At 41.6% G+C, this 23,217-nt stretch overlaps 2 protein-coding genes across 2 annotated transcripts; one reads left to right on the forward strand and one right to left on the reverse strand.

The window, feature by feature from the left end:
- The first annotated feature begins 1,023 nt into the window (after positions 1 to 1,023).
- On the forward strand, positions 1,024 to 14,896 carry LOC113160994 (arrestin red cell). The gene is made up of 16 exons (XM_026358467.1): positions 1,024 to 1,029; positions 1,727 to 1,798; positions 2,242 to 2,302; positions 2,730 to 2,774; positions 2,994 to 3,091; positions 3,425 to 3,523; positions 4,720 to 4,779; positions 5,261 to 5,328; positions 7,078 to 7,213; positions 7,459 to 7,543; positions 7,625 to 7,697; positions 7,787 to 7,924; positions 8,018 to 8,101; positions 10,013 to 10,089; positions 11,238 to 11,292; positions 12,943 to 14,896. The coding sequence occupies exons 1-16, from the start codon at positions 1,024 to 1,026 to the stop codon at positions 13,031 to 13,033; spliced, it is 1,248 nt and encodes a 415-aa protein (XP_026214252.1). The 3' UTR covers positions 13,034 to 14,896.
- taf9 (TAF9 RNA polymerase II, TATA box binding protein (TBP)-associated factor) lies at positions 13,262 to 19,647 on the reverse strand. Its single transcript, XM_026357555.1, has 7 exons — positions 19,552 to 19,647; positions 18,307 to 18,388; positions 17,965 to 18,101; positions 17,598 to 17,732; positions 17,439 to 17,520; positions 17,091 to 17,204; positions 13,262 to 16,976 (listed from the first exon to the last, which is right to left on the reverse strand). Exons 1-7 carry the CDS (start codon positions 19,585 to 19,587, stop codon positions 16,819 to 16,821), a joined length of 744 nt encoding a protein of 247 aa, XP_026213340.1. The 5' UTR covers positions 19,588 to 19,647; the 3' UTR covers positions 13,262 to 16,818.
- Positions 19,648 to 23,217: the final 3,570 nt, after the last annotated feature.

Raw genomic sequence — 23,217 nt, forward strand, 5'->3', positions numbered from 1 at the left:
GCTAAGTTGATGGATTTATACTGAAATACCACACTGTTGGTTGGAAGCTACTTTAACCCGGGTTCATCAGTCACTTCACTCATTTTTCATGCTGGTAGCTGCAGTGGCTGTTAACAGGTTAGAGCTGACCTAGCTGTGCAAAGGAAGACGCCAATGCTGACAACATCCACCGTAGGTTGTTTATTCTCAGAGAACCACTGGACCCGTGTGCGTCAGTTTCAGCGTTTCAAAATGCTGCCGCTCTTTGTGCCCTTTGTACTTTAAAGTACCTCTGCACTACAGCAATAAACACACCTCCGTCACAACACTGGAGCTGAACCAAAAACCTGTGGATCGGTTTTAATTTCTGCTTTGAAGTGATCTAAATATAACTGTGGTGTGGAACGGATCAGCGGCTGTGACAGGAAGCTGAACTCCTGCGCTGTTGTAAACAGTTCACTGATGGAGGCTTGTTTCCAGCTCTTCGACTCGGCAGAGCTCAGATGTTTAAGTTAGTTGAAAACACCTCCACTCATACACACACACACACACACACACACACACACACACACACACACATATATATATATATATATATATATATATATATATATATATATATATATATATATTTAAAAGTACTTCAGCTTCAAACCAGAGAAGGAGGAGAAACCACCTGTCACTTCCTATTTGTGTGTTGCAGCATCAGTTGGAGGAAGTGACCATTTTGCACAGACGTTTTTGCTGATGCTGCTCACACAGGTTTGAAGGTTCTGTTGTACAAACAGTGGGAAACTCTGCAGATAGTTTTATGGGTTGAAACTCCACCGTTGGAGAACCGTGTTTGTGCCCCACTGCTTGTTGACACCAGAACATGAGTCCTCACAGTTTCAGTCCTGACTTGGCCCGTCCAGCTCCACACTTGTGATGATTCTGCTGATGTTGTTGGATTTATCCAGCGTTTGCTGCGCGGCTGGTAAAATGACATCAGCACTGAATCTCTGATTCTAGATTACTGATGTATGATTACTGATGCATGTATACATGGAGGTAGTCAGCAGGTTGCTACAGTGCATGGAACAGGTCCTTGAAAAGTCTTAAAAAGTCTGAAATATGTTGCATTATTAGTTGATTTGAAAATGTAAAGCTTTAGTGATGTTTCCTCAGCATATCATATCTTCTGCTGCTGTGTAGCCGCTGTATTTATTTTGGAACATGCTGAGTGATGCTGTGGATTTAACATTTCCTTCATATCCTTGATTCTTTTTCCCCATGTGGATTTCAACATGCAGTCAGTGTCTAGAGGTCTTCAGAAAGTGTTACTACGTTTATAATTTAATAATGTTTCAGAGATTTGAAATGATGTTAGAAACATTTTCAGAAGTTTAGAAGCCGTGGGATTTTTCTGGTAAAAAGTCAAACACCTGCCGTACAGGTACGCTGCCACGACCTTATGTTCCACTCTCATGTTCAAGCGCTCCACCTGCCCTCATTAAAGCTCTGCGGTGACATCCCATAATAACCTGTCATTCTGACGAGCTCTTCTTTCAAACCACTTCCCTCCTCAGTTTCCGGCCGTGTTGAAATAAACAGTTTGAAACCAACATGATTCCTCAGATTAGTTAAATGCAACAGAGAGAATCTCCAGTCCTGATGATTGAGAACTTTTCAGCTGAATTAAAACGTCTTCACTGTTTTTCTCCAGTTTCTTTTAACATATTCAGACAAATTACCAGACTAACACCAGTGTTTTTATCTTCCTCCTCTTCCTCTTTCTCAACTTCTCAGAGTTTTTAAGAAGTCGAGCCCCAACTGTAAGGTGAGTTCATTTATTCTGCAAACACAACAACTTTGACTTTTAAAAAGTCTGAAGTCACTTTCAGTCTGAAGGTTTTAATTTATTTGTTTCCAATGTGGCCCAGAAACCAAAACGGAACATATGTGACATTTCTAGTAGAAAATGGAACAACAAATAACATTTATTGATCAATGTGAGCACCAACTTAGTTTAATTCACTTGAACCTTTATTTATCTGACCAGAGTCCAAGGAAAACCTTTTGTAAATACAACCAAATAAAAAGTTTGTTGCTGGAACTTGTGGAAGTTGTGAAAAATATTAAGCTGAGTGAGTGCCGTGTGTCATCAGTGCACAACTGAGAACCTCATCTGGCTCTAATTTGGTTTAGTGAAATAGTTGTGACTGGTCTGAATTTCGAATTGTGAGCAACATTAAACTAATGTGAAGTGTTTGTCCCGTGCAGTTGACAGTTTACCTGGGAAAGAGGGACTTTGTGGATCACCTGGACCACGTGGACCCAGTAGGTGAGTTCGACACGTCATGACGCAGTCTTGCATGTGTTTTGTGTCTCACTGTTTGTTTTTGTTGTTGCTCCGACAAACCAGAGTTTGTACTTTGAATGTAATCTCTGTTGACGGCGTGTGACGCTGCAGTTCACAAATAACATGCAAAACAGACACAAACCCACTCAACAGCATGTTAGTAAGTAATAGATTACTTGAAGGTTTAGTAACTCGCAACAACAGATTTTATCTCAGGTTTTTACATATTAAATCTCTGAAGTTGTATTAATCATTCTGTCTGTGTGAACTTGAAGGTAGAAGTCCATCAGTAGAGTCTAAAGCTGAACTAAAAAATCAGCGTTTTAAAATGCAGAAACAGTTCCATGAACTTTGTGTATGTGGTTTTTTGATGACATGGCGGTTTGTGTTCCTTCCTTCCTGCTGACAGATGGAGTGATCCTTGTCGACCCCGAGTATCTGAAGGACAGGAAAGGTAAGGCGGTTTCCTCCTGACCTCGTGACAATATGTCTGCAGTCACACCTGCAGATTTTCCATCAGATATTCACAATTATCTGTAAAGTCTTTAAATCTGGACACTTGACCTTCATTTTCTAGTCTGTATTTTTTACATTTAATCAAATTGTTCCCATTAAAAGTACCTTCCTGCGTGCTGAGCTCACCTGGTTCGCCTCTTCCTTTTCATTGCTGTAGTCTTCGTCACGCTGACCTGTGCGTTTCGTTATGGCCGAGAGGACTTGGACGTGCTGGGTCTGTCCTTCAGGAAGGATCTCTACATCTCCACCTTCCAGGTTAGAGCTCCACTCTAATGTACTTTGAGTGTGTGAAAGTAACTAAGTACATTTATTCAGCTCTGAACTTCATCTTTTCTGGCTTTCACTATATTTAACAGTTACATTTATAAAAACACTAAAAGGTACTTTTAATACAATACCTTATGATGGACATTATGATTTATGACAAGTAGCTACAACTCAACAAAATACTGGAGTGGTAGAGGAACTCAGGTACTGCAGTCCTTCACACTGAGTGGTTCTTCCACCACTATTGTCCTCCGACTGTTTTCATCTTCAGGTTTCACTGAAACATCTGATGCCTGATTTTCTCTGTGTCTTGTTTTTCAGGCTTTCCCTCCGGTGCCTGAAGAGAGGAAACCCAACAGCCGGCTGCAGGAGAGGCTGCTGAAGAAACTCGGCCAGCATGCACACCCCTTCTACTTTACTGTGAGTCACTGCTGATTCTCATCATGTGTTGTTGGCCAAAGACGTGTTGATACACAGTAAGAACCGTTCTCTATCGTTCAGCTTTTGATGCCACTGTCCTTCAGTAAAGCATCATGTTGGTACCATTCAGGAGACACTAAATTAAGTTCCCGCTGCTCTCAGGGTCTGCATGATTGAGTGGAAACTCTACTTAAATGGCCCGTCACTCTTCAGATCGGCTCCTTTTCCTCCTCTGCCTCTATTTTGCATTCATTCAAACACGGCACCACCAACACACGACTCTGTGCTGTTGTTTGCATGTCAGACAACACCGGCAGGTCATCAGAAGCGGTGGAATGCAAACAGGAATTTGCACAGAGGGACTTTTAGTTTATTTGTGGCTCCATATTTCCTGGAACTATTTGGTTTTCAACTGGTACATGAGGAGGGTGTTTTCACAAATGCTTCACTGTGTGAGAGTTAATCTGAGCAGCGACGTTATAATGATCACATCCATTAAATCGCCTCAACCCTGCACAACCTCTGGAACCTTGGAGTAAAATGACTTCAACACCACGTGTCGTCCATTATTTGGCGTTGTAACATTTGCACTGTGTCGCTCACTTTCTCTTTTACAGTAAATACTATTCATACTTACTGTAGAAAAACACTTAACCTGTTTTTACAAATGAAGACAGACTCGATTGTATCATCAAGTAATGTATGTATCTAATCATATTTATTATATCTTAATATATTGTGTCTTAGCTCCTGTTCTCAAAGCATCAAGTCACTCTGGAAAGAAACTAAACTTGAACTTAAAGTTAAAAGTTTCTGAAGCTGATTGTGATATTTGAGGCTGATTTCAGCACAGTCGTGATCGTACTCCTCACTGAATATATTAGCACTTTGACGCCAGCAGCTCAACCTCACAGCTGCAGAATTCAGTCTTTGTGGATGTGCGGCAGATCCCAAAACACAGGTTCACAGTTAATGTAAGAAGAGTCGACTTCTGCGGGTGTATTAATAAATCTGCATCAGCAGGACTTGGGCTCTGTGATCTTAGGTAGTTGGGCCTCGCGTGGTTCACACTAGTGCACGGACGCAAATGACAAAGTTTACACTGAATGAACTGAATGAATGTTCCATTAATAAACTGTGGTTTATGGTTCAGACCGTCAGGTGGGTAATTGCTGGCTGTGTTCTTTCTTTTTCAGATTCCTCAGAACCTCCCATGTTCAGTCACTTTACAGCCCGGGCCAGAGGACACTGGGAAGGTAACACTCACAGTCACCTCACAGGAGAATGAATGCTTACCTCCCTGCAGAGTGTGTTGAGTTTGTGTTGGGAGGAGGTCAAAGTGGAACTTCTGACTGTTAATGAATTAGTGCTGCAGAAATGGACATTACTGAATTGAACCATCAACTGAATTATTATTGAAATACTATTATTAATATTGGTAGGTACGTAGAAATAAACTGAGGTAAAAGAAAGCTGTAAGTAGAACAGGACCTACATTAATTCTTTTGGACCTTCTGTGAAGTACAGCATCATCCACTGTTCTGAAACCAGTGGGTAAAATAAAAAAATGTTTTTAGGATCCAAAAGCTTTTACACAGCAGAATTTAAAAGTAGGTGCTCAGATGTTTTCCTGTGCTGAAACACTTAAAACAGCACCTGAACAAAAGACGTCATGTGTTTCAGCAGAGTAAGTGAATATGAGCAGGTTGCAGTCTGTTTATTCTCCTGTCTCTTCAGGCCTGTGGTGTCGACTTTGAGATCAGAGCTTTCTGTGCCAAGTCAATAGAAGAGAAGATTCACAAGAGGTGAGATCACACCTGCAGCAAACTAGTTTCTGAGGATTTATAGCTGTCATAGGTGTTGAAAACATGTTAAAGAGAATTTACATCATTGTAATTGGGGGGTGACCTAACAGCACTCTGTTCCTTGCATAAGAGGATTGGATGATTCCTTAAAATTCTTATAAAGCTTCATTATATAACAGCTCCTTTTGAGACTAGAAAGGTCTTTAAGGTCCCACCTCCGAGGATCCTCCTTTGTTCTGACTGGCCAGCCTGGGGAAGTCTTCCTGCGCGGTCAACATTGCCCAGTTGCAACAGCTCCGCTGTTCAGCTGCAACTTAGCTGAAAAGTTGTGCTGTTAACTGGGGCAGGTTGTGAAACCGTTGCCTGTGAACTGGTGGTTTCACAGACACTCAAACTAGAGCAGGCCAGTTTGAGCGGTGGCGGCCAACCGGAGAGGGTGGGACGGCATATTTAGTGGTACAGGAGCCTAAAGTGATGGACGCACACAGACAACATGGGAAGGAAAGTACAGAGGAAAAGTGTAGTATGTAGAAGAGAAATAACAAGTGAACGAGATTCACTGGTGGACGCCTGGTCCTGAGATCCTGAGCCAAGTGTCCTCAGTGGTCCTCTATGTAGTATTACTGTTACACTGTGAGGTCTTTTGCTGTAACATTCATTAACCCTGTACACAGAAATCTGATGGAGAAAAGGAAACAAACAAGTTTATTCAGCCAGGACCGTTACTCAATGCAGCAACAATGGCTGTTGGCTGAAGAATGTGACTTGGGCCCAGTTCCTGTGTCCCCGCTTACGCACTCAGTCTTTGGCAAACACTCGTGTTACGTCATGAGGACTCGGGCCTGCTCGGCTGTGAAAACAAAGTGTTTGAGGGATCTCAGGCTAATCTGCATGTGTTCAGTAAATCTGCAGCTCAGCCCAATCCCAGAAGTTCTTTTTTTTTATTCTCATGAAAATGTCGGTGTTCTGGGACGAGCATGAAATTCTTGGTTAAATCAGTGTTCAGCAGCTCTGTTCCAAAAGGTTGTTTTATAGTTAAAAAGTCACCAATGTCAGGTGGAAGCTAAAGATGACGTGTGGGTGTAAAGTCACTCCAGAAAAAGACCAAAACCAGGTTCAGGAGCAGCCAGAGGTGAAACGGACTCCGAGGTCTGCTGATCACAAAAAGCTGTGTTAACTCTGATCAGTTATTTCACTGTTCGTCGGCACGTCGGTCTTCAGCTTGGCTCCAGGTAACAGGTCCAGTCTGTCGGGAGCTTTCAAGTTATTTGGTTAAATTCCTTGCAAAGCTTAAAATTTCTGGCTTTTTCAGCCTTTTAGGATTCTTGATGGATTAAAAATGATAATAATAATAATAAATAATAATCTCCTCTGAGTCGGAGTCTTCATATGAACTTTGTGTCTTTGGTGAAATATTTCTTTGACCTGAGGCATCACCAGTCAGCTTCTGTCACTTCACTCTGCTCCTGATGGTGGTTTACTCAGAACTGTACTTTTTTACAGTAACTTTACTCTTTCTGAAAATACACAAATCAAAAATCTGGATCAGGTCTGACAGAACTCAGCTGCTCCAGCATCAGAGACTCGGTGGTTTTGTCACTAATTAATGTGGAGTGGTTATACTGGTGTGTTGGACTGGGCTGCTTTAGTTTCAGGGTTGACCAAAGAGCAGAAAGTTCAGGCTCTGAGTATCTGAATCCTGTACATGTGTATTCTGCTGGATTTTCATGACGTGTTTAATGACTGCAGGAACTCGGTGCGTCTGGTGATCAGGAAGGTTCAGTACGCTCCGGAAAAACCTGGTCCTCAGCCGATGGTGGAGACGACTCGCAGCTTCCTGATGTCGGACAGATCCCTGCACCTGGAGGCGTCTCTGGACAAGGAGGTACATGAACCTCCAGCTGTGGGTTCAGTCACACTTTTTGGACATTTCAGTATATTTCTATGACTCTAGGGTGCGTGTAGACACACACCGCTGCTGCAGAAACATTTAAACTAAGGACAAATATTACAAGCTGCGGTTGTTTCATCGACTCAGGAACTTTAATCCAGTTCAACGTGTCTTCGTTTTAAACTAAAGCTAGAAATGTTGTTTATAATAGTTTTTTTCCCACGGTGCTCTGTGTGTAGCTGTATTACCATGGAGAGCCCATCAGCGTCAACGTTCACGTCACAAACAACTCCACCAAGACCGTCAAGAGAGTCAAGATCTCTGGTACGTCTGCTTTGTCTTCTCTCTCTGTTACTGCCTTCGCGTCTTCATGGACGTCACATTAACTCTGTTCTCTGTCTGCAGTGCGTCAGTACGCAGACATCTGCCTGTTCAGCACCGCCCAGTACAAGTGTCCAGTGGCCCAGCTCGAGGCAGAGTAAGTCCCAGTTAGATCCCCAGTGTCCCAGTTAAGAACACACCAGTTTAAACCTGAACACTTTGATTGACCGTGTGTCGTTTCCATAGTGACCAGGTGTCGTCCAGTTCCACCTTCTGTAAGGTGTACACTCTGACCCCGACGCTCGACAAGAACCGAGAGAAGAGAGGACTCGCTCTAGACGGAAAACTCAAACATGAGGACACCAACCTGGCCTCCTCCACCATGTAACACACGTCTTTGTGCAGTTGTGAGGACAGAAACACAGCTTTAAAAAGAAAAGTGAAGCTTCACCTGCTCCGTCCGTTTGTGTGTTTCAGTGTGAAGGACGTCACCAACAAGGAGGTTCTGGGGATCCTGGTGTCCTACAGAGTCAAAGTGAAGCTGGTGGTCTCACGTGGAGGGTATGACACACATACATACACACACATACAGACACACACACACAGGCTGAATCTAAATGTCCTCCTGTGAATGCAGCCTGATCAGGGCGGTTTCACATGGAGCAGCTTTTTTGATCCATATTGGTGAACATGTCCTTTTCTCGTAGCACATTTCATCCCTTTGCAGCATAATCCAGAGGACGTATATCTGAGAACACAAACGTCGGCTATTAAACGGATGACACCTCCCTGTAACAAAGATTGAGCCTGTGTGTGAATACAGCAGGTCGTTTCCTTACTGCCAGTCTGCTCAGAACAGCACTAGACAGTATGAGAAATGCAGTACTCATCATGCTTTTGTGTGTGTGTGTCACACATACTGCATTTCTCATACTCTGTTCTCAACATTTAACATTTCCAATCACTCTTCCGTGTGCCATAAACAGAACATTGGGATTTCCATCGTGTTCCTTTTGTGTCTCGTCTTCACTCATGCACGCTCTGCCCGTGGACCAGCCCACACTGAAACCAAACTAATTTTCCTAAGTGAGAACGGAGACAATCTCCCGCTGTGTGCTACTTGTATGAACGAGCATTTTTGGACATTGTCTGGACCTGATTGTTCAGACACTGTCCAGAGTTCATATGAGAAAACAGCTCATGTTCCTCTGAATCTCTGCTGACATCCTTCCTGTCTTCTCCCTGTAAATATCATCAGTGGAGCCGTCTCTTCACTTGATGAAAACACTTAACTGAGCTGCAGCAACTCTAATTCTGAGGAGAACTAACTGTAGTACTGTGCTTCACGTTTGCCTCGTTGTTCCCACTGGTAGTTTTTACCACTACGCTGATTTCTGATGAAATAATCGAGTGGAGACGTTTCTATTGTAAAACCTGTGAAGGAAATCCAGACGTTGTATCTGGACAGGTTTAGGACTCTTGGTGTTTACCACAGTCCAACATCGAGAGGTGCGGTTCTTGAAGAAACCAGTTGGTGCAGCTCAGCTTCTGCTTTTTGTTTCGTCCTCGACCTTTTTACTGTGTTTGCTTCCACTGTAGGTTGTTGTGAGCGTGTTGCCTCCTGCTTTTCATTTCATCTCCCCTCTGTGTTTTTGGCTTTTTGTGTGCCTCTCAACCCCACTCTGTGTCCCCCCCTACCCCACTGCAGGCTGCTGCGAGGCATGTTGGAGAGGTAAATGACTGACAGCCTCGGTGTTCATCTTATCTGAAGTAAAGCCCACGTAGCACAGAGACACGGCCTGGTTAGAGGAGAAAAGACCGTTGAACTATGAGCAAACTAGTTTAAAATGGTTTTAAATTCATTTAAGTGTGTTGATTTAAAGCTGAATAAAAATGCTATACTAATGTATTTGGGTTTTTAAAACTGCTTTAAATTAGACGGTTCAAACTCATTTAAAACCATTTCAAAATATGAAAATAAAAGATTACCTGGTTTAAACTGTTTAACTTGTTAAAACATGTTAACAGTCGGATCAAAGTAGGTTTACACCAGTTTGAACACACAGTTTAAATTGGTTCAAACTGTATAAACCAGTCGGTTCAGACGGGATAAAACTACTTAACAGAGTTAAACTGGGTTTGAACCAGTTTTCCAAATGAACTGGATCAAAGTGGGTTTTAAATCATTTTAGTTGAAGTGGGTTAAAACCTGTCAAATCAGATTGTAAAGCAAGAGATAAACCAGTTTTATCATATTCTAAATTCTTAACTAGTCTTTATTCTGCTAAAATTACTGGATTAGGACGTCTCATGTTGTTTTTAATGTTTTAAAGTTTAATTTGTTTTTGCTGTTGATAGAAATTTCCTCCATGTTTCGTTTTCTAAAAGTAAAGTAACAGCATCATCAAACTAAATGTTAATGATGTGGAGGAAGTGATTTCCTGCAGGTTTGATGGAGGTCTTGTTTTCCAGAGACGTGTCTGTGGAGCTGCCCTTCATCTTAATGCATCCTAAACCTGTGGAGCCGCCGGTGTCTCGCCCACAGTCAGGTGAGTTCATTCATTTAGAGGCTGTGATTTTCTTCTATAGTTCAAAACACATAGAGACGTAAAACCCACAGTGAAGGGCGCAGTCTCACTGGAGCGTCTTCAAGTCCCCAACCTGATTTAGCTTAATCACAGACATGGTCTGTGTCTGCGTCGTGGTTCTATTCAGAGATTATGAATATGAAGTGATGTTGGGTTTAGCTTCTGTTTTAGATTTGTGTTCTAGTTGTTGTCATCGATATTGTTTAAGATTGATATTAATCTTTCCCAACACAGCAGATATGTGACTGAATGTAATGTTCACGCTTTAAAAAATGTCGTGTTCCATCTCTGTAGTTAGTCTCAGCTGTTTCTGTGTCTGAGGTAGATGAATTTACTGAGCCGGGACGTCAGATGACTGAATGTAGGAAACAGTTTTATAGATCAGCAGCTACAGTTTGTGGTTCCACTGATGCTGCAGGTCGTTTAATCGATTTTTAATAATGACAAACTGCACATAGATGATTTTGTTACTGCGGGGATTTGGTGTCTTGTCCAACAACACCTCAACATGAGATCAGGAGGAGGCGGGAGTCAAACCACCGACCCTGGGAGTTATGATGAACTGTTCCGTCATTAGATCCACAGTCTTATAACTTTAAATTTTATATTTATGTTAATAATAACCTCATAGTTCATGTTTTCAATGTAGGTTTAATATGTTGTCAATCAGTATTTTCATTAGTTATCTGCTTGAAAATAAACAGGAAATAACATTTAAACTCATGTAACACAGAAGGATTCCAGACTCCGCTCGGAGTTGCAGGAACATTTACTGGTACTTTATTGGTAGATGATGCGACTTCACACTTGTTTTATCATTAGATAAAAAAGCAGAAAATTCTCAGTAAATATTTTACTTTTCTCACTGATTTACTTGAAACCTGATGGAAACGAATCGACGTCACAACAGTTGATTAATTATTTGTACCAGTGTCTGTGACACACTGCTCATCAGCCCTTATGTAACAACCCTCCATCCTTGTCATCCTTATACGCTGATTTTTTTTTTCCATGGAGACAAAAGGAAGTTTCCATGGTAACAACAGTGTGACATGCTAACTTGTGTGTGTGTGTGTGTGTGTGTGTGTGTGTGTGTGTGTGTGTTGCAGCTGTTCCAGAGATGGACCCCCCCATCGACACCAACTTGATAGAATTCGAAACAAAGTGAGTACCGAGCATCTTCTGTTGACTTGACTTCATGTTGTCACTCACCAGCTCCAGTTCCTCTGAAAACCAAACAACTCAACAACCATCAGGCTGCTGAACAGAAGAACGACCCGTGTGAAGCTCTAGATTAATGGTGGTGATCCTCAGACAGATAAGATGTAAACAAGACAATCGGTGGTAGTAAATGTTATACACACAGTAAACGACGTAGTTATTACTGTGTGTGAAGTACTGTTGAATTTTTTTTATTAATCTCTCAGAAGTGAAACATGAGTTTGGTGATGATCCGAATTTTCTAAAAGTCATCGTTTCATAAAAAGACGAAAATAAAAGCGTAGGGCAGGGGTGTCAAACTCATTTTAGTTCAGGGGCCGCATACAGCCTAATTTGATGTCAAGTGGGCCGGATCATTAAAATCAAAGCAAAGCTCATCATAACTATAAATAACAATAAATTCATTTTTTTCCCCTTTATTTTAGTGGAAAGAAGTACAATTACATTAGGATATTTTTTTTAATATAATGATCCTTTTACAAAACATGTTTTAAAGAAAGTCAGATTTCTCAAGAAAAACGTGCAGTTTGCTTCAGTTTATCATTTACATGTGTGCATTACAACTGATCACAGTGACAAAACACAAAAGTCACAGGTATTTAGATCTGAAAAATATGGTAGCCTATTGCAATTTAAGATTAAATCAACTTATCAAGACATAGGAATTATTTTTACTCCATTTTCCACATGTGTAATAATTCTCAAAACTTAAATGGACCTTCCACATCTTACAAACCTAAGCTGTGGCCATTTTAAATTTATACGAAAGAAAATAATCACCTGGCCGGTAAACATTTATACATGAAACGTACATAAAAAATGAATACATCAAATTTTCGTTGGCAATTATGCAGCTGGCTTTTACTGCTGCATCACTGACTTCTTGGCTCCGAGTGAAAACAAACTACTGTTTCCTCAGAACCACCAGCAATTCATTTATCTTCTCTCTTTTCAGTTGTCCTTGAATGCTGTCCTATTTTTCACCATGCTGAGTCTCATAGTGGTGCTGAATATTATATTCCTTGAACACCGACACGTGTTGCATACACACCATGCACACAGGTTTCCCCTTCACCTTTGTGAATAAATAGGAAGCGGTCCATTTTACTTAAACTAAACTAAAACTCCACACTCGGTGTCCACTTTTCTCTTTTTTGAGAAAGACATTTTGAACAATGAGGGTGGAGTACAAAAGTAAGTAGATGTATCGTAGTAATCTCTGAACATTAGCTGTGTCTATAGAATTGTTTTCTTTTTTCTTCTTCTTCTTTCAGCTACTCCATGTCTGAAACACCGTAGCGCCCCTAGCGAAGAATTTAGGAATAGTTTATTTTTTAGAAATTCTAGTTCATGTCGCATTGCATTTTTTCACTTTTAGATTTATCCTGCGGGCCGGACAGAACCCCTTGATGGGCCAATTCCGGCCCGCGGGCCATACGTTTGACACCCCTGGCGTAGGTCATCTGTGCTGTGAGGCGTTCAGGAACAGCGCAGAGCGTAGGTCATCTGTGCTGTGAGGCGTTCAGGCTCAGTACAGTAAATGTCAGGATTGTACCTGCTGACTTCTTCTGAAGCATCTCTCTGTTCTCCCAGCAGCATCTCCCAGGACGACGACTTTGTCTTCGAGGATTTCGCCCGACTGCGGCTCAAAGGTGTCGTGGACGACAAGGACGAGGACTGCTAGGAGCTCGCCAACATTATACACGCTTGCTTCAAAACACACACACACACACACACACACACTCTTCATGTTACATTCCCCAGTGGAGGGGATGTGAGGCATGTTTGGACGGAGGTCTCACAGAGGCTCGGTGGTGTTCTTCCTCTCTTGCTTCAGCCATTCGTCACGCCGCCATTTTTTGCCACCGTCTTCTCCATCTGTCTTCTCTGTTTCTCTTTTTGCTGAAGGTTGAAAAACTGCTAACGGTAACCAGCTGCAGGGCAGATGTCTGGATCGCACTCTGCTGTTCTTTGTCGTCGTTCAGGTGTGGGTGGGGTTTGGTTGGATGTTTAACATGTAGACGAATGATTGAGCAGCTGAAATAGGAAAAACGTGTAGGAATCCGATTAGTGGGAAAAGCAGCAGCGTTCGTCCTCCTTTACTTTGAATCTTTTTGAGTGTCGACCGCTTCCTGCGGTGACGATCACCGACTTGTACAAACAGAATATATATTTGAAAAAAAAGAAAAAATCTTCTACGAGCAGTTGAGTTGTGTGTTCAGTGGCGATCACCGTTCTTCAGCTACATACTGTAGATGCTTTTTACATCCTGGCTGTAAGGGGGGGAACACAGACACAGCCGTCTTACACAAGTTCGATTTCACCAGCATCCACTGTCAAGCGGCCGTCACTCTGAACTCGAGCCCCCGTCGCCCATTTATTAAAACGTCACGTGGGGCCGCACTCGTTTTTAGCCACTTTGTTTTTCTTTCTTTCTTTTAAGAACCATTCCAGCGTCGATGGAGTCGTTTTATTTAAAACACTTTGATCTGTCTGAAGGTAGAGAACAGCTTTTCTTGGTGTCGTCAAAGTTCATGAACAGATACTAAACTAAAAACCAGAAACTTGATCTAAATGATCACAGTTTTTACTCTGAAACACTTCATTGAAATATAAAATACACGGTGCATTGAAGCTACTGTGGGTTTTGACATTTTAAGAATGAAGAGAGAACCGAGTAATTTTACAAGGACAAACTCCAACTATTTGAAAAACGTCAGCATTTTACCGACTGATGGCTCCGTTGTTGAACTGCAGCTCGGTATCTTTACCTTTTCTGACCAGGCCGAGTCAAGTTACCATAAAAACCTAGTTAATGTTAATATTACAGTGCTGGATGTAGAATAAGAACAGACTGTTCTCCAACGATAGTTTTAATGTTGTACGTCCCCGTTTGTGGCGTTTGAACAGTAAGAAAACTACAGGACGGCACCTTTTACGTTTTCACTCTTTCTTGATGCACACGACAGTTTTTAAATCAGGTTTCTTGTGTTTCTCAGGCTCGTTTAGCCGGAGATTTCTACTCCAGTCAGGGAAGTTAGTTCATCACTGAGAACCAGGCGCTCTAGTCGAGGATGGTCGCTCTTCGCTCTGTATTAATTTCCATGTGTTCTTGGTCGCTGTTCTTAATGTTTCAGGCTTTGTAAAATAAAGCTGATTAAAGTTTTCACAGTTCTGCTTTAACACCGTCTCCTTTCTGTGTCGTGACAAAAACTGTCTTCGGTGACGCAGACGCAGAACAGATGAGCACAAACTCTGATCACGCTGGAATCGTTTCTTAAGCTCTGATCAAACTTTACACCAGAGTCGGACGTCGAGTCACTTTCCGTTCAGCCGACAGATTAGTAAGTAAAATCTGTTTCTGCTGGTGTTAAAGTCCAAACAGTTGGTGACTCGGTCCCACCTGGTTTTAGTGATCAGTCATCGTTGGCTTGTTAAAGGGTCATACTGGTGTTTTTTATTGTCCCGCAGATCAGCAGCTGTAAACTGGACTGTGGCTTCTAGGTCTCAGTCCACCAATAACTTTCAAAAAAGTTTCAACTCTATTTTTAATAAAGTCACAATTGGCAACAATTTAAAGTAAAAAGATGAGAAAAGACAGAAAAGCAGTTTAGTCACAGTCACAGGCTCCTAAAGTAAATGTTTAAAACTAGACTAGATTTTAATAATCACATGAAGTAGTTTATTATAAATTACATAAATATTTCATAGTAATATTTTCTTTCTCATAAAATGAGAACTTTAAAGCTGAAAAACTACAACAGCTTTCTCAACTTTACTCTCAGTATTTGGCCTGTTGCTCATAAAATTAGTGACTTCTTTATTCTGAATACAGAATAAATATAAAACTAATGTCTTTTATGGAAAACTGGGGAAATGTTTTGACGTTTCCATCAGATTATGATCCGATTTCTGAAATACAGGAAGAAGTTTTAAGTTGCCGTTTTTCTGTGTTTTGAACATTTTACTGTAAAATGATCTAGATTGTAGTAAAAATACTAATTACTCTTAATTAGCGTCTCTTGAAAAACTCCAGCCAGTTAAAACTGTTAATGAACGATGGGATAAAAATCAAACACCGGTGTTTCCCTTCACGTCGACCTTCTGCCTCCTCTTCATCAAGTCTTTGTCTCTTCTGTTCATTGATCCTTAAAACAGATGGTTGAGAACAGTTTGGACTTTTCCAACAATCTGTATTCGTCTGTTTTCTGCTTCTTTCCCCAAAAACTACATTTCAGATGACACGAGCACTTTCATTGGACAAAACCACAGAACTGCAGATGTTTTTTTTTGTTTGTTTGTTTCAGAAGACAAGGAAGGAAATTTAATTTAATTTAATTATATTGTATTTTCTGAGACTCTTATCGAGTTTCAACTTGCTTCACACAAACCAACAAACTTTTATTTTTGAATCTAAAAACTGCCAAACTCCCTCCTCCTTTGCTCAGTCCCAGAAGGGAAGAAGAAGAAACGACTCGGAGCATGTTTTGAATTCTTTGATTCATGATTTTTGTTTCCAAGCAGTGCTGTGAATCGTACGAGCTGTGATTCTGTCCTTATTTTGTCGTGCATATGTGGGGTAACTTTGCTAAGTGTGAAAATATTTTGACAAGTGCCACACCCCGGCCTGTGCGATGCTTACCATAATGTCTATAAAACAGGAGGTGATTTCTGCTGGTGGGACGAACACCACGACACACAGAGTAATGATTATTATGCTTCTGATTATTATTATGGTGACTTATTACTTCTACTGTATCATTGCGACCATGATTATTCTTATAATCATTTAAGAAGTCTATTGTTTTGCCATGTATTTTTTATTTTGAGATTTTTATTTTAGTTTTCTTTTTATTATTAAAAGGTAAAATGAACTAACAGATACTGTTGTCGTGTGGTGACTGACAACGAGCAAACGCTCGACTGCAGATAAAACAAAGATTCTAGATCAAATTGAGTTGTGCTGTTTGTGAAGCTCTACAGGAAACAGATTTAAAGTTCAGTTTATTCTTGGTTGACTTATTATTCTACCGTGAATAAATTGTGTTCCTTCTGTATTAGACATCATGTTGAAGTGATGGATGTCGGAGCCTTTGTCACGTGAAGGTTTTTTATTGGTAAATTAAAGTATGAGTCAATTAAACAAAACAAATTAATGGAAAAATTGTGATTTTGTCTCCATCAGATTATAACTGATGATCACGTCATCACAGTAAGAAAAGGTTTTCTAACAGTTAAACATTACCTCGCTGTGCTGCTGCAGTTTCCTTCAAAAACAGACGAAGCTCTGTTTCTACTTTAATTCTGTTGCGAGACACTCGCACCTCACAGTAAACTGGTTTTACTGGTGACCTCCCAGTGTGAAGGTCTTCCTCTCTGGTTGAATCTCGATCAGGTTCTGGTGAGAACAGGTGTCAGTTTCTTTTAAAGAAAAAGGAAAAAAAATAAAATGCTGCGGTTGTGTCGTCGTCATAAAGCGTCGTAGTCGTCGTCGTCTTCGTGCTTCCTCTTCAGCGACTCTCCACTGATGTTCTGCGACACCATGTTGGTGGTGATGAGGATGTTTTTGGATCCGATCAGAGATGGGTTGATGAGGACGTTGGACACGGCCGGCGTGGACGGCGTCGCTGCGAGGACGAGAAGAGCAGCGAGAGTTAAACTGTGGAGTGTGAAATGATCCTTTACTGACGGATCTGTCCTCAAGTTAAACTGGAGTCACACTTAAACAGACTGGTTCTTACTGGTTTTGGTTGTGGTGGTCTGAGAGGGGGGAGGTATCTGCATGGTGAACCTTTGACCTGTCAGAGACACTGGACCTCCGACTTTAGTGGTGACAGACTGGACAGTAGGAGTTCCTGAAATACACACACGGGTCCAAACTAGCGTTAACTCTTCAACACCCGTCTGTGAAGTTCTGCCTATTTTTAGTTTTTAAACAAACTGTTTCAAATGCGTTTAACTTACAGAGAAACTGAATTATTCTTTAAAAGGATGTGAACACGTCACACGTCAAGTTTTTACACTGACTTTACATCATATGTACTGTACATATGAAATAAGAGCTCAGAGTCATATGGGGAGAGACTCACCGAGGGTCGGCGTGGTCGGTCGGCTGGAGACGGCGCCGACACTGAGGCGAGGCACCGATATCCTGCCTGCAGACGACGACACCTGGAAGAACAAAGTAGAAACGTCAGCTCCTAATTAAACAACGTCTGATGTTTAAAGTAGAGCTGATGAGTTTTTACCTTCTTCTGTATGGATTTGAGTCTGTAGTTGGGCGCAGTCAGACAGTAGCGGTCTGGGGGGAGTCGGGGTCCAGTGTAGGGTTTTATCAGTGGGAGAGGAGTCTGGTTCTTCTGCCTCGCAATCTCCAGCAGGAACTGAACCCAGAGCAGGAAACGGGTAAATACAGAAACAGTCTGAAGCTGAACACGTTCTGTTATTTTACAGCTGTTCAGAGGGTTTGAGGAGGAACTGATCTGAATATTTGGACCGGCTGCTTCTCCTGGTTTTCAGTTCTAATCAACTGAATTCCACCATCATTCAAAGATTTTCAAACTGTTTTACAGATGTGATCATCACAATGACAGTAACAGGGTGGTGGAAGCTTACATCTCGTGGTGGCGGCGACGTGAACGACTGGTCCATGCGACACTGGATCGCTAGTTTGATGTCGTCGGCGTCCACGCTGGACTTCTTGGCGTGTGCAGAGTAAATTTTGGCATCTTCGATGATGGTGGTCACATATCCTGCAAACAAAAGCATTAGTCAAATTAACAAACCTGTTAATTAATGTTAAATGTTTGGAGTGGAGTGGGACACTCATCAGTGTCCCTGAGGTCACAACGTGTGAAGAGAATGAACACGTATGGTCACAGGTCATTATTATTCAGGACACCAGTGAAACCAGAAAACTCCAGGTTAGCTGGATTAAGCTGGACTTGCTTTACTTACTGTAGGTGAACTCCAGCATCTGGTTGATGACTCTGGGCTCGTACTCAGTGATCCCCATGTCCTTCAGGATCTGGATCATCACCTGCAGTTAAATCCATCAGACAACAGTAATGACAGACGGGTGGAGGAAATCACACTGTAACTCTCAAACCTTAATGAAAACATTAATTTAAGTCATTTCCAAAGTACAACAGTTTGGAAAAGGATGGTTTAAATGGATGAGCTGCGTACAGTGAAATCACATCTTTAGCCAATGAGAATCATTGTTTAACTGTGAATAATCAGCAACTTTCTGTTTCCAGCTTCTCCGACATGAGACTAATGTTCTGTTTGTTAGTAGTCTGCATCGCTTTGCACTTGTTTCTATTCTTTCCTCTCTCATAAAAGTGTCCTTATATTCCATCTTCCTTTGATTTGTGGTTAGTTGTTTTTTGCTTTCTTTACTTGTTTTCACTTTGTCTCGTCTTACAGTGAGTCCAACGTACCAGGGTTTGGACCTTTGCTCTCTACTGTCTCTTTCCTCCCTTCTTATTCATATTATTACTTCTGTGTTTTTCATTTCGTGGTGTTTTGGACTTGGCTGTGGACCCTAAATAAGCCCCTCAATATTAAATCAAGAAGTCCATGCAGTTTGCAAACAGAAAGTATTTAAGCAGCGACCTCTCAGACACCGAACCAACTTCTTCACCTGTGCACCACCAGGTGTTCACCTGCAGACTCGCAGCATGCGTTTAATCCCCTGTCACCGTGATGCTGTTAGGCTGTAGCCAGCTATGATCTATCCGTGTAGTGTTGGTCACAAACTATTTATCACCGTGTTTCCTTCTTTAAAACCTGGACATCAAGTCGCCTCCTACACATTTACGGGTTTGGATTGAATTCATTGACAGATTCTACCGTAACACCTCCTGCTCTCTCTAAACTCTGTCTGCGCTGTTTCGGTGTCAAACACCTCGACAAAACCAGTTGTACAAGTATGTACAAGAAATGCTGATTAAAAAACAGCCTTAGACAAATATTAGAAAAGTCTCTCCTGTTTACAGCTAAGTGCTAGGCTAACACATTAGCCTCTCTCTGTTGTTGTAAACGGCGATTTGATGCTAACGTTAGCAGGAATAGAAAAATATGCCTTTCTGCTTCAGCTATTGAAGTTAACGTTGATATTTACACAGAACCACGACCACGCTTATTTTACACTTACACTTTATTGAAAACAAACCCGCCTGAACGTGTTTTTAACGTTACCTGAGCATCTTTCGGGATGGTTTTCGGAGCGGACATTTTAACTTTCCCCGGAGCGGCTTCTTCTTCTTCTTCTTCTTCTTCTTCTTCTTCTTCTTCTTCTTCTTCTTCTGTAGCAGCTGCGTCAGCGCCGCCTGCTGTTCTTCAAGTCCCGCGAGAGTACAGTCACATCCGAGATCAGCACATCACCTTAAATACTCAAAGTAACTAAGTAGATTTACTCAATAACTGTAAATGTAGTAGTTTTAAGATACTTTATTGAGTTTTTCATTTTATGTTACTTTTACTTTATATTTTAACAGAATTACCCAGAGGTCAGTGGTTGAAATTGCAAAAGTGAAGTTAGTTCAAAAAGATTTAATTTCTGGGGTGGAAATCATAAATCGGGTTTTAGACAAGTGGACAAGTACTTTCACTCCACTTTCGTTAAATAACATTACAAGTACACTGTGTCCTTAGGTAAAACGAGGCTATGTGGCTGTAATAAAAACAATTATTTCATGTAATATTAGAACAAGTACTGGGCAACGTGTGAGGACGTCCTGGGAATCTGTCTGAGGTGAAGCAGTTCTGTGAGGAAGACGGGTCCAAAGTTCCTCCTGGAGGTTGTTCAGGTCTGATCCTAAGCTACAGAAGAACTTTTTGAGGTTCTTGATAAAACACTGATTCTTTTCACAGTTCAGCTTAGATCACAGACTGTAAACTCTCTTGTTGCTATTGTTGCTCAGTTCTGTGTAGAACATACAGATCAACTACAGATCAAATAAATATAAAAGAAAACTGTTAAAGCAAGGAACTATGAAAATGACATAAAACCAAACAGATGATTGTGTTACAACATTTATGATATTAGCCAATTAATTAATTAGTTTAATAATTTTTTTATAAGAAAATAATTAATTATATTATTTAAGTTAATACAAACTGTCACTGTGTTGTCTGTAAAATATAATATATATACATTTATGTCTGTGTGAGGTAAAATCTTCAGAATAAAAATAATCATATTCTGAAGCCTCTTCCTAAAAAAATGATTTAAGTTTGTTTGGACTAAAGGTTTAAAATGTGTCTGTGTGTTCGTGACTATTCATTAAATTAATGCAGGTGAAATAAATTCACGCTGCTTGTTTCTGAGCTGATAAGAAATATTCTCAGAAGTCATAAAAGACGCTCCGTATTGAGTCTTATCGCTTACTCTGCAAATGAAACCTTCACAAGACGAGCCGCTGCAAGTTACCAGATGACTAATGTCCCCAAAAGACTTTTAATTTAAAGACGACGACGAAGGAAACAAGTGGAGTTCACTGATAAAACTGTTGACTCCCAACATGTCAAACAGCAGCCGCTGTGTACCTGACATGAACAGATAGTTCACCTTGATAAGACATCAAAATGAACACTTTATCACAACGTGGATTCAAGTCTGACCTGGTTTGGCCTTAGACAGGTGAGGAGAGGACTGTACTAATTACTCCGGGCCTCAATGAATCTTTTAGTTCAGCATTATACAAACAATCAGTCAGAGAACGACGGCACACTGCAGATCTGGGTTATTGCATTTGATTTGTTCTTTATCTGAAGTTTATTATCGTGCTTCAATGTTGCATCAGACTGAGCTGCAACAAATTCACCTTAAATCTGCAGGATGTCAGGTTTAAAATCAGCCAGAGAGAATAAAGAACATCTAAGAGACACACAGAGACATAAACACTGGTCACAAAGACACACTAACTACAGAGAGACAAAACACTAGCTACATAAATACACAGAAGATTATCACAAAGAAGGAGGCAGCAGGTCACTACAAAGAGACTCAAAGCAACAAAGAGATGTAAAGTGACCACGAAGAGACATCAGCCACTATGGTTCAGTTTTCATCACTCTCCATGGAGGTGTGTTGCTCCTCTGTGGACATGTGGGGGCCTCTACTCGTCCTTTTATGTTAGCGATCGAGGTAAGAAAAGACAATGTGCTGTTTTTCCCACAGCTGAGCTCTCCACCAAACTATTTTTAAAGAAACGAGTCATGGGCTTGTCACCGACAGCTTCCTCGTGTTTACCTGCAGCGTTTATAGACGTGCACATCGACGCCATAAAGCCATGAGAACCACGACACCTCACCAACTGTACGCTGCTGTATGTGCACGACGCTGGGTGTTTGAAAATGATTAACCTTTACAGCCTCTTCCAGCTCTGCTCGTCTCTCCGGCTGTAAACGAGTCGCTGACACTGACACAGTTACATCTGCTGACTCGGGTTAAAGATGTGTTGTACTGAACTTTGATGCAGAATTTATAACGAGAAGCAGAATAAACTTAGTGAAACAGTTAAAAACGTCTTTGATGAACATTAGACCTGTAGTTGTTAATGGAAGGTTAATTAACCCATTAACCCACCCCGGGGGTGGACGAGGAACAGCAGGACCAAGACCTGGAGACTGGACCAGAGGCCAAACGCGTCACACCGACGCCTGTGTTCATCATGTGATGCTCACACAGCTGCAAGTGAAACTAATGACACTAGATTTTTATGATCAGGTTCCACCTGAACCTTGAACCAGGTACAGAGTCTCTCTAACTGGTTCTGTCTTAGCATCATAACCTGGTCACTGACGGTTTTGATCCTCGAACTATTAGTCTATCAGTCTGCTGTCGGTTGATCTCGTCTCTCTGGTCTCGTCTGGTTCTTCCGACTCTGGATGAGCAGCTGATGCAGAAGAAGGTCTGAAGACGTCTACACACCGACTTTGTTGCTGCTTTGACTTCAGCTCTTTACACTGATGGAAGATTAAATGTTACACTCAGCTATAAAGTGTTTCTGTCATCAGCTCGTGTCTCTTCTTCCTCTGCTGTCCCGTCTTCCTCCTTCCTCTCCTCTGTGTCCCTGGTGTTAAAGTTCGCGCTGCATGTCTGAGCGGCCGGCTGCACTTCACAGGTGCAGTCTGGGTCAACAATGGCGGGAAGCAGGAGCCAGGAAGAGCCGGGACATTAGCATGCTTTAGGACGATTAGCATTTTAGCAGGAGGTGTGAGTCCTCCTCAGTGGACTCTGTGTCGTGACCTTTGACCCTGACATGTTTTAATATGTAGTAAAGTAAGACAGGGGTTAATAATGTTGTTAAAGTGTCACCGGTGTTCACGTGTTAAAGGTCAAATTATGAGGTCATTACAAGGCAAACAGAGACACACAGATTACAGCAGGGAGGGGCTGTGTGTGAGAGCTAATCATATATAACAACATACATAAATCATGTGCTCAGGGCTGGGCCGCTTCGAAGGAGCTAATGAGTGTGTTCATACGTGAACTTCAGTCCCACCTCGGTCCCAGATCGGGATCAGGACGAATCACTGGTGTGTTTGACACATTTAAAAAACAGACACAAACGTTATTAATCAGTTACAGCAGAAGAACAGAGGGAACAGGAGAGAAACAGCTAAATCAGGACAGGCTGGTGAAAAGGTCACACAGGAAGCTGGATGCCTTGTTGGTGCTGGAAGATATCATGTAAGGAAGGGGGGGGGGTAACCAGCTGTGTATGTCGGGGGCAGGAGCAGACGAGAGAGAGTGATCGGCCGCAATCTGACCCCACCACGAAGAAGAAGAAGAAGAAGTAGAAGAAGTAGAAGAAGTAGAAGAAGGGTTCTTCCTGGCCGCCGTCATCAGTCACATTG

Source organism: Anabas testudineus, chromosome 10 (assembly GCF_900324465.2).
Source record: "Anabas testudineus chromosome 10, fAnaTes1.2, whole genome shotgun sequence".
Taxonomy (NCBI): Eukaryota; Metazoa; Chordata; class Actinopteri; order Anabantiformes; family Anabantidae; genus Anabas; species Anabas testudineus.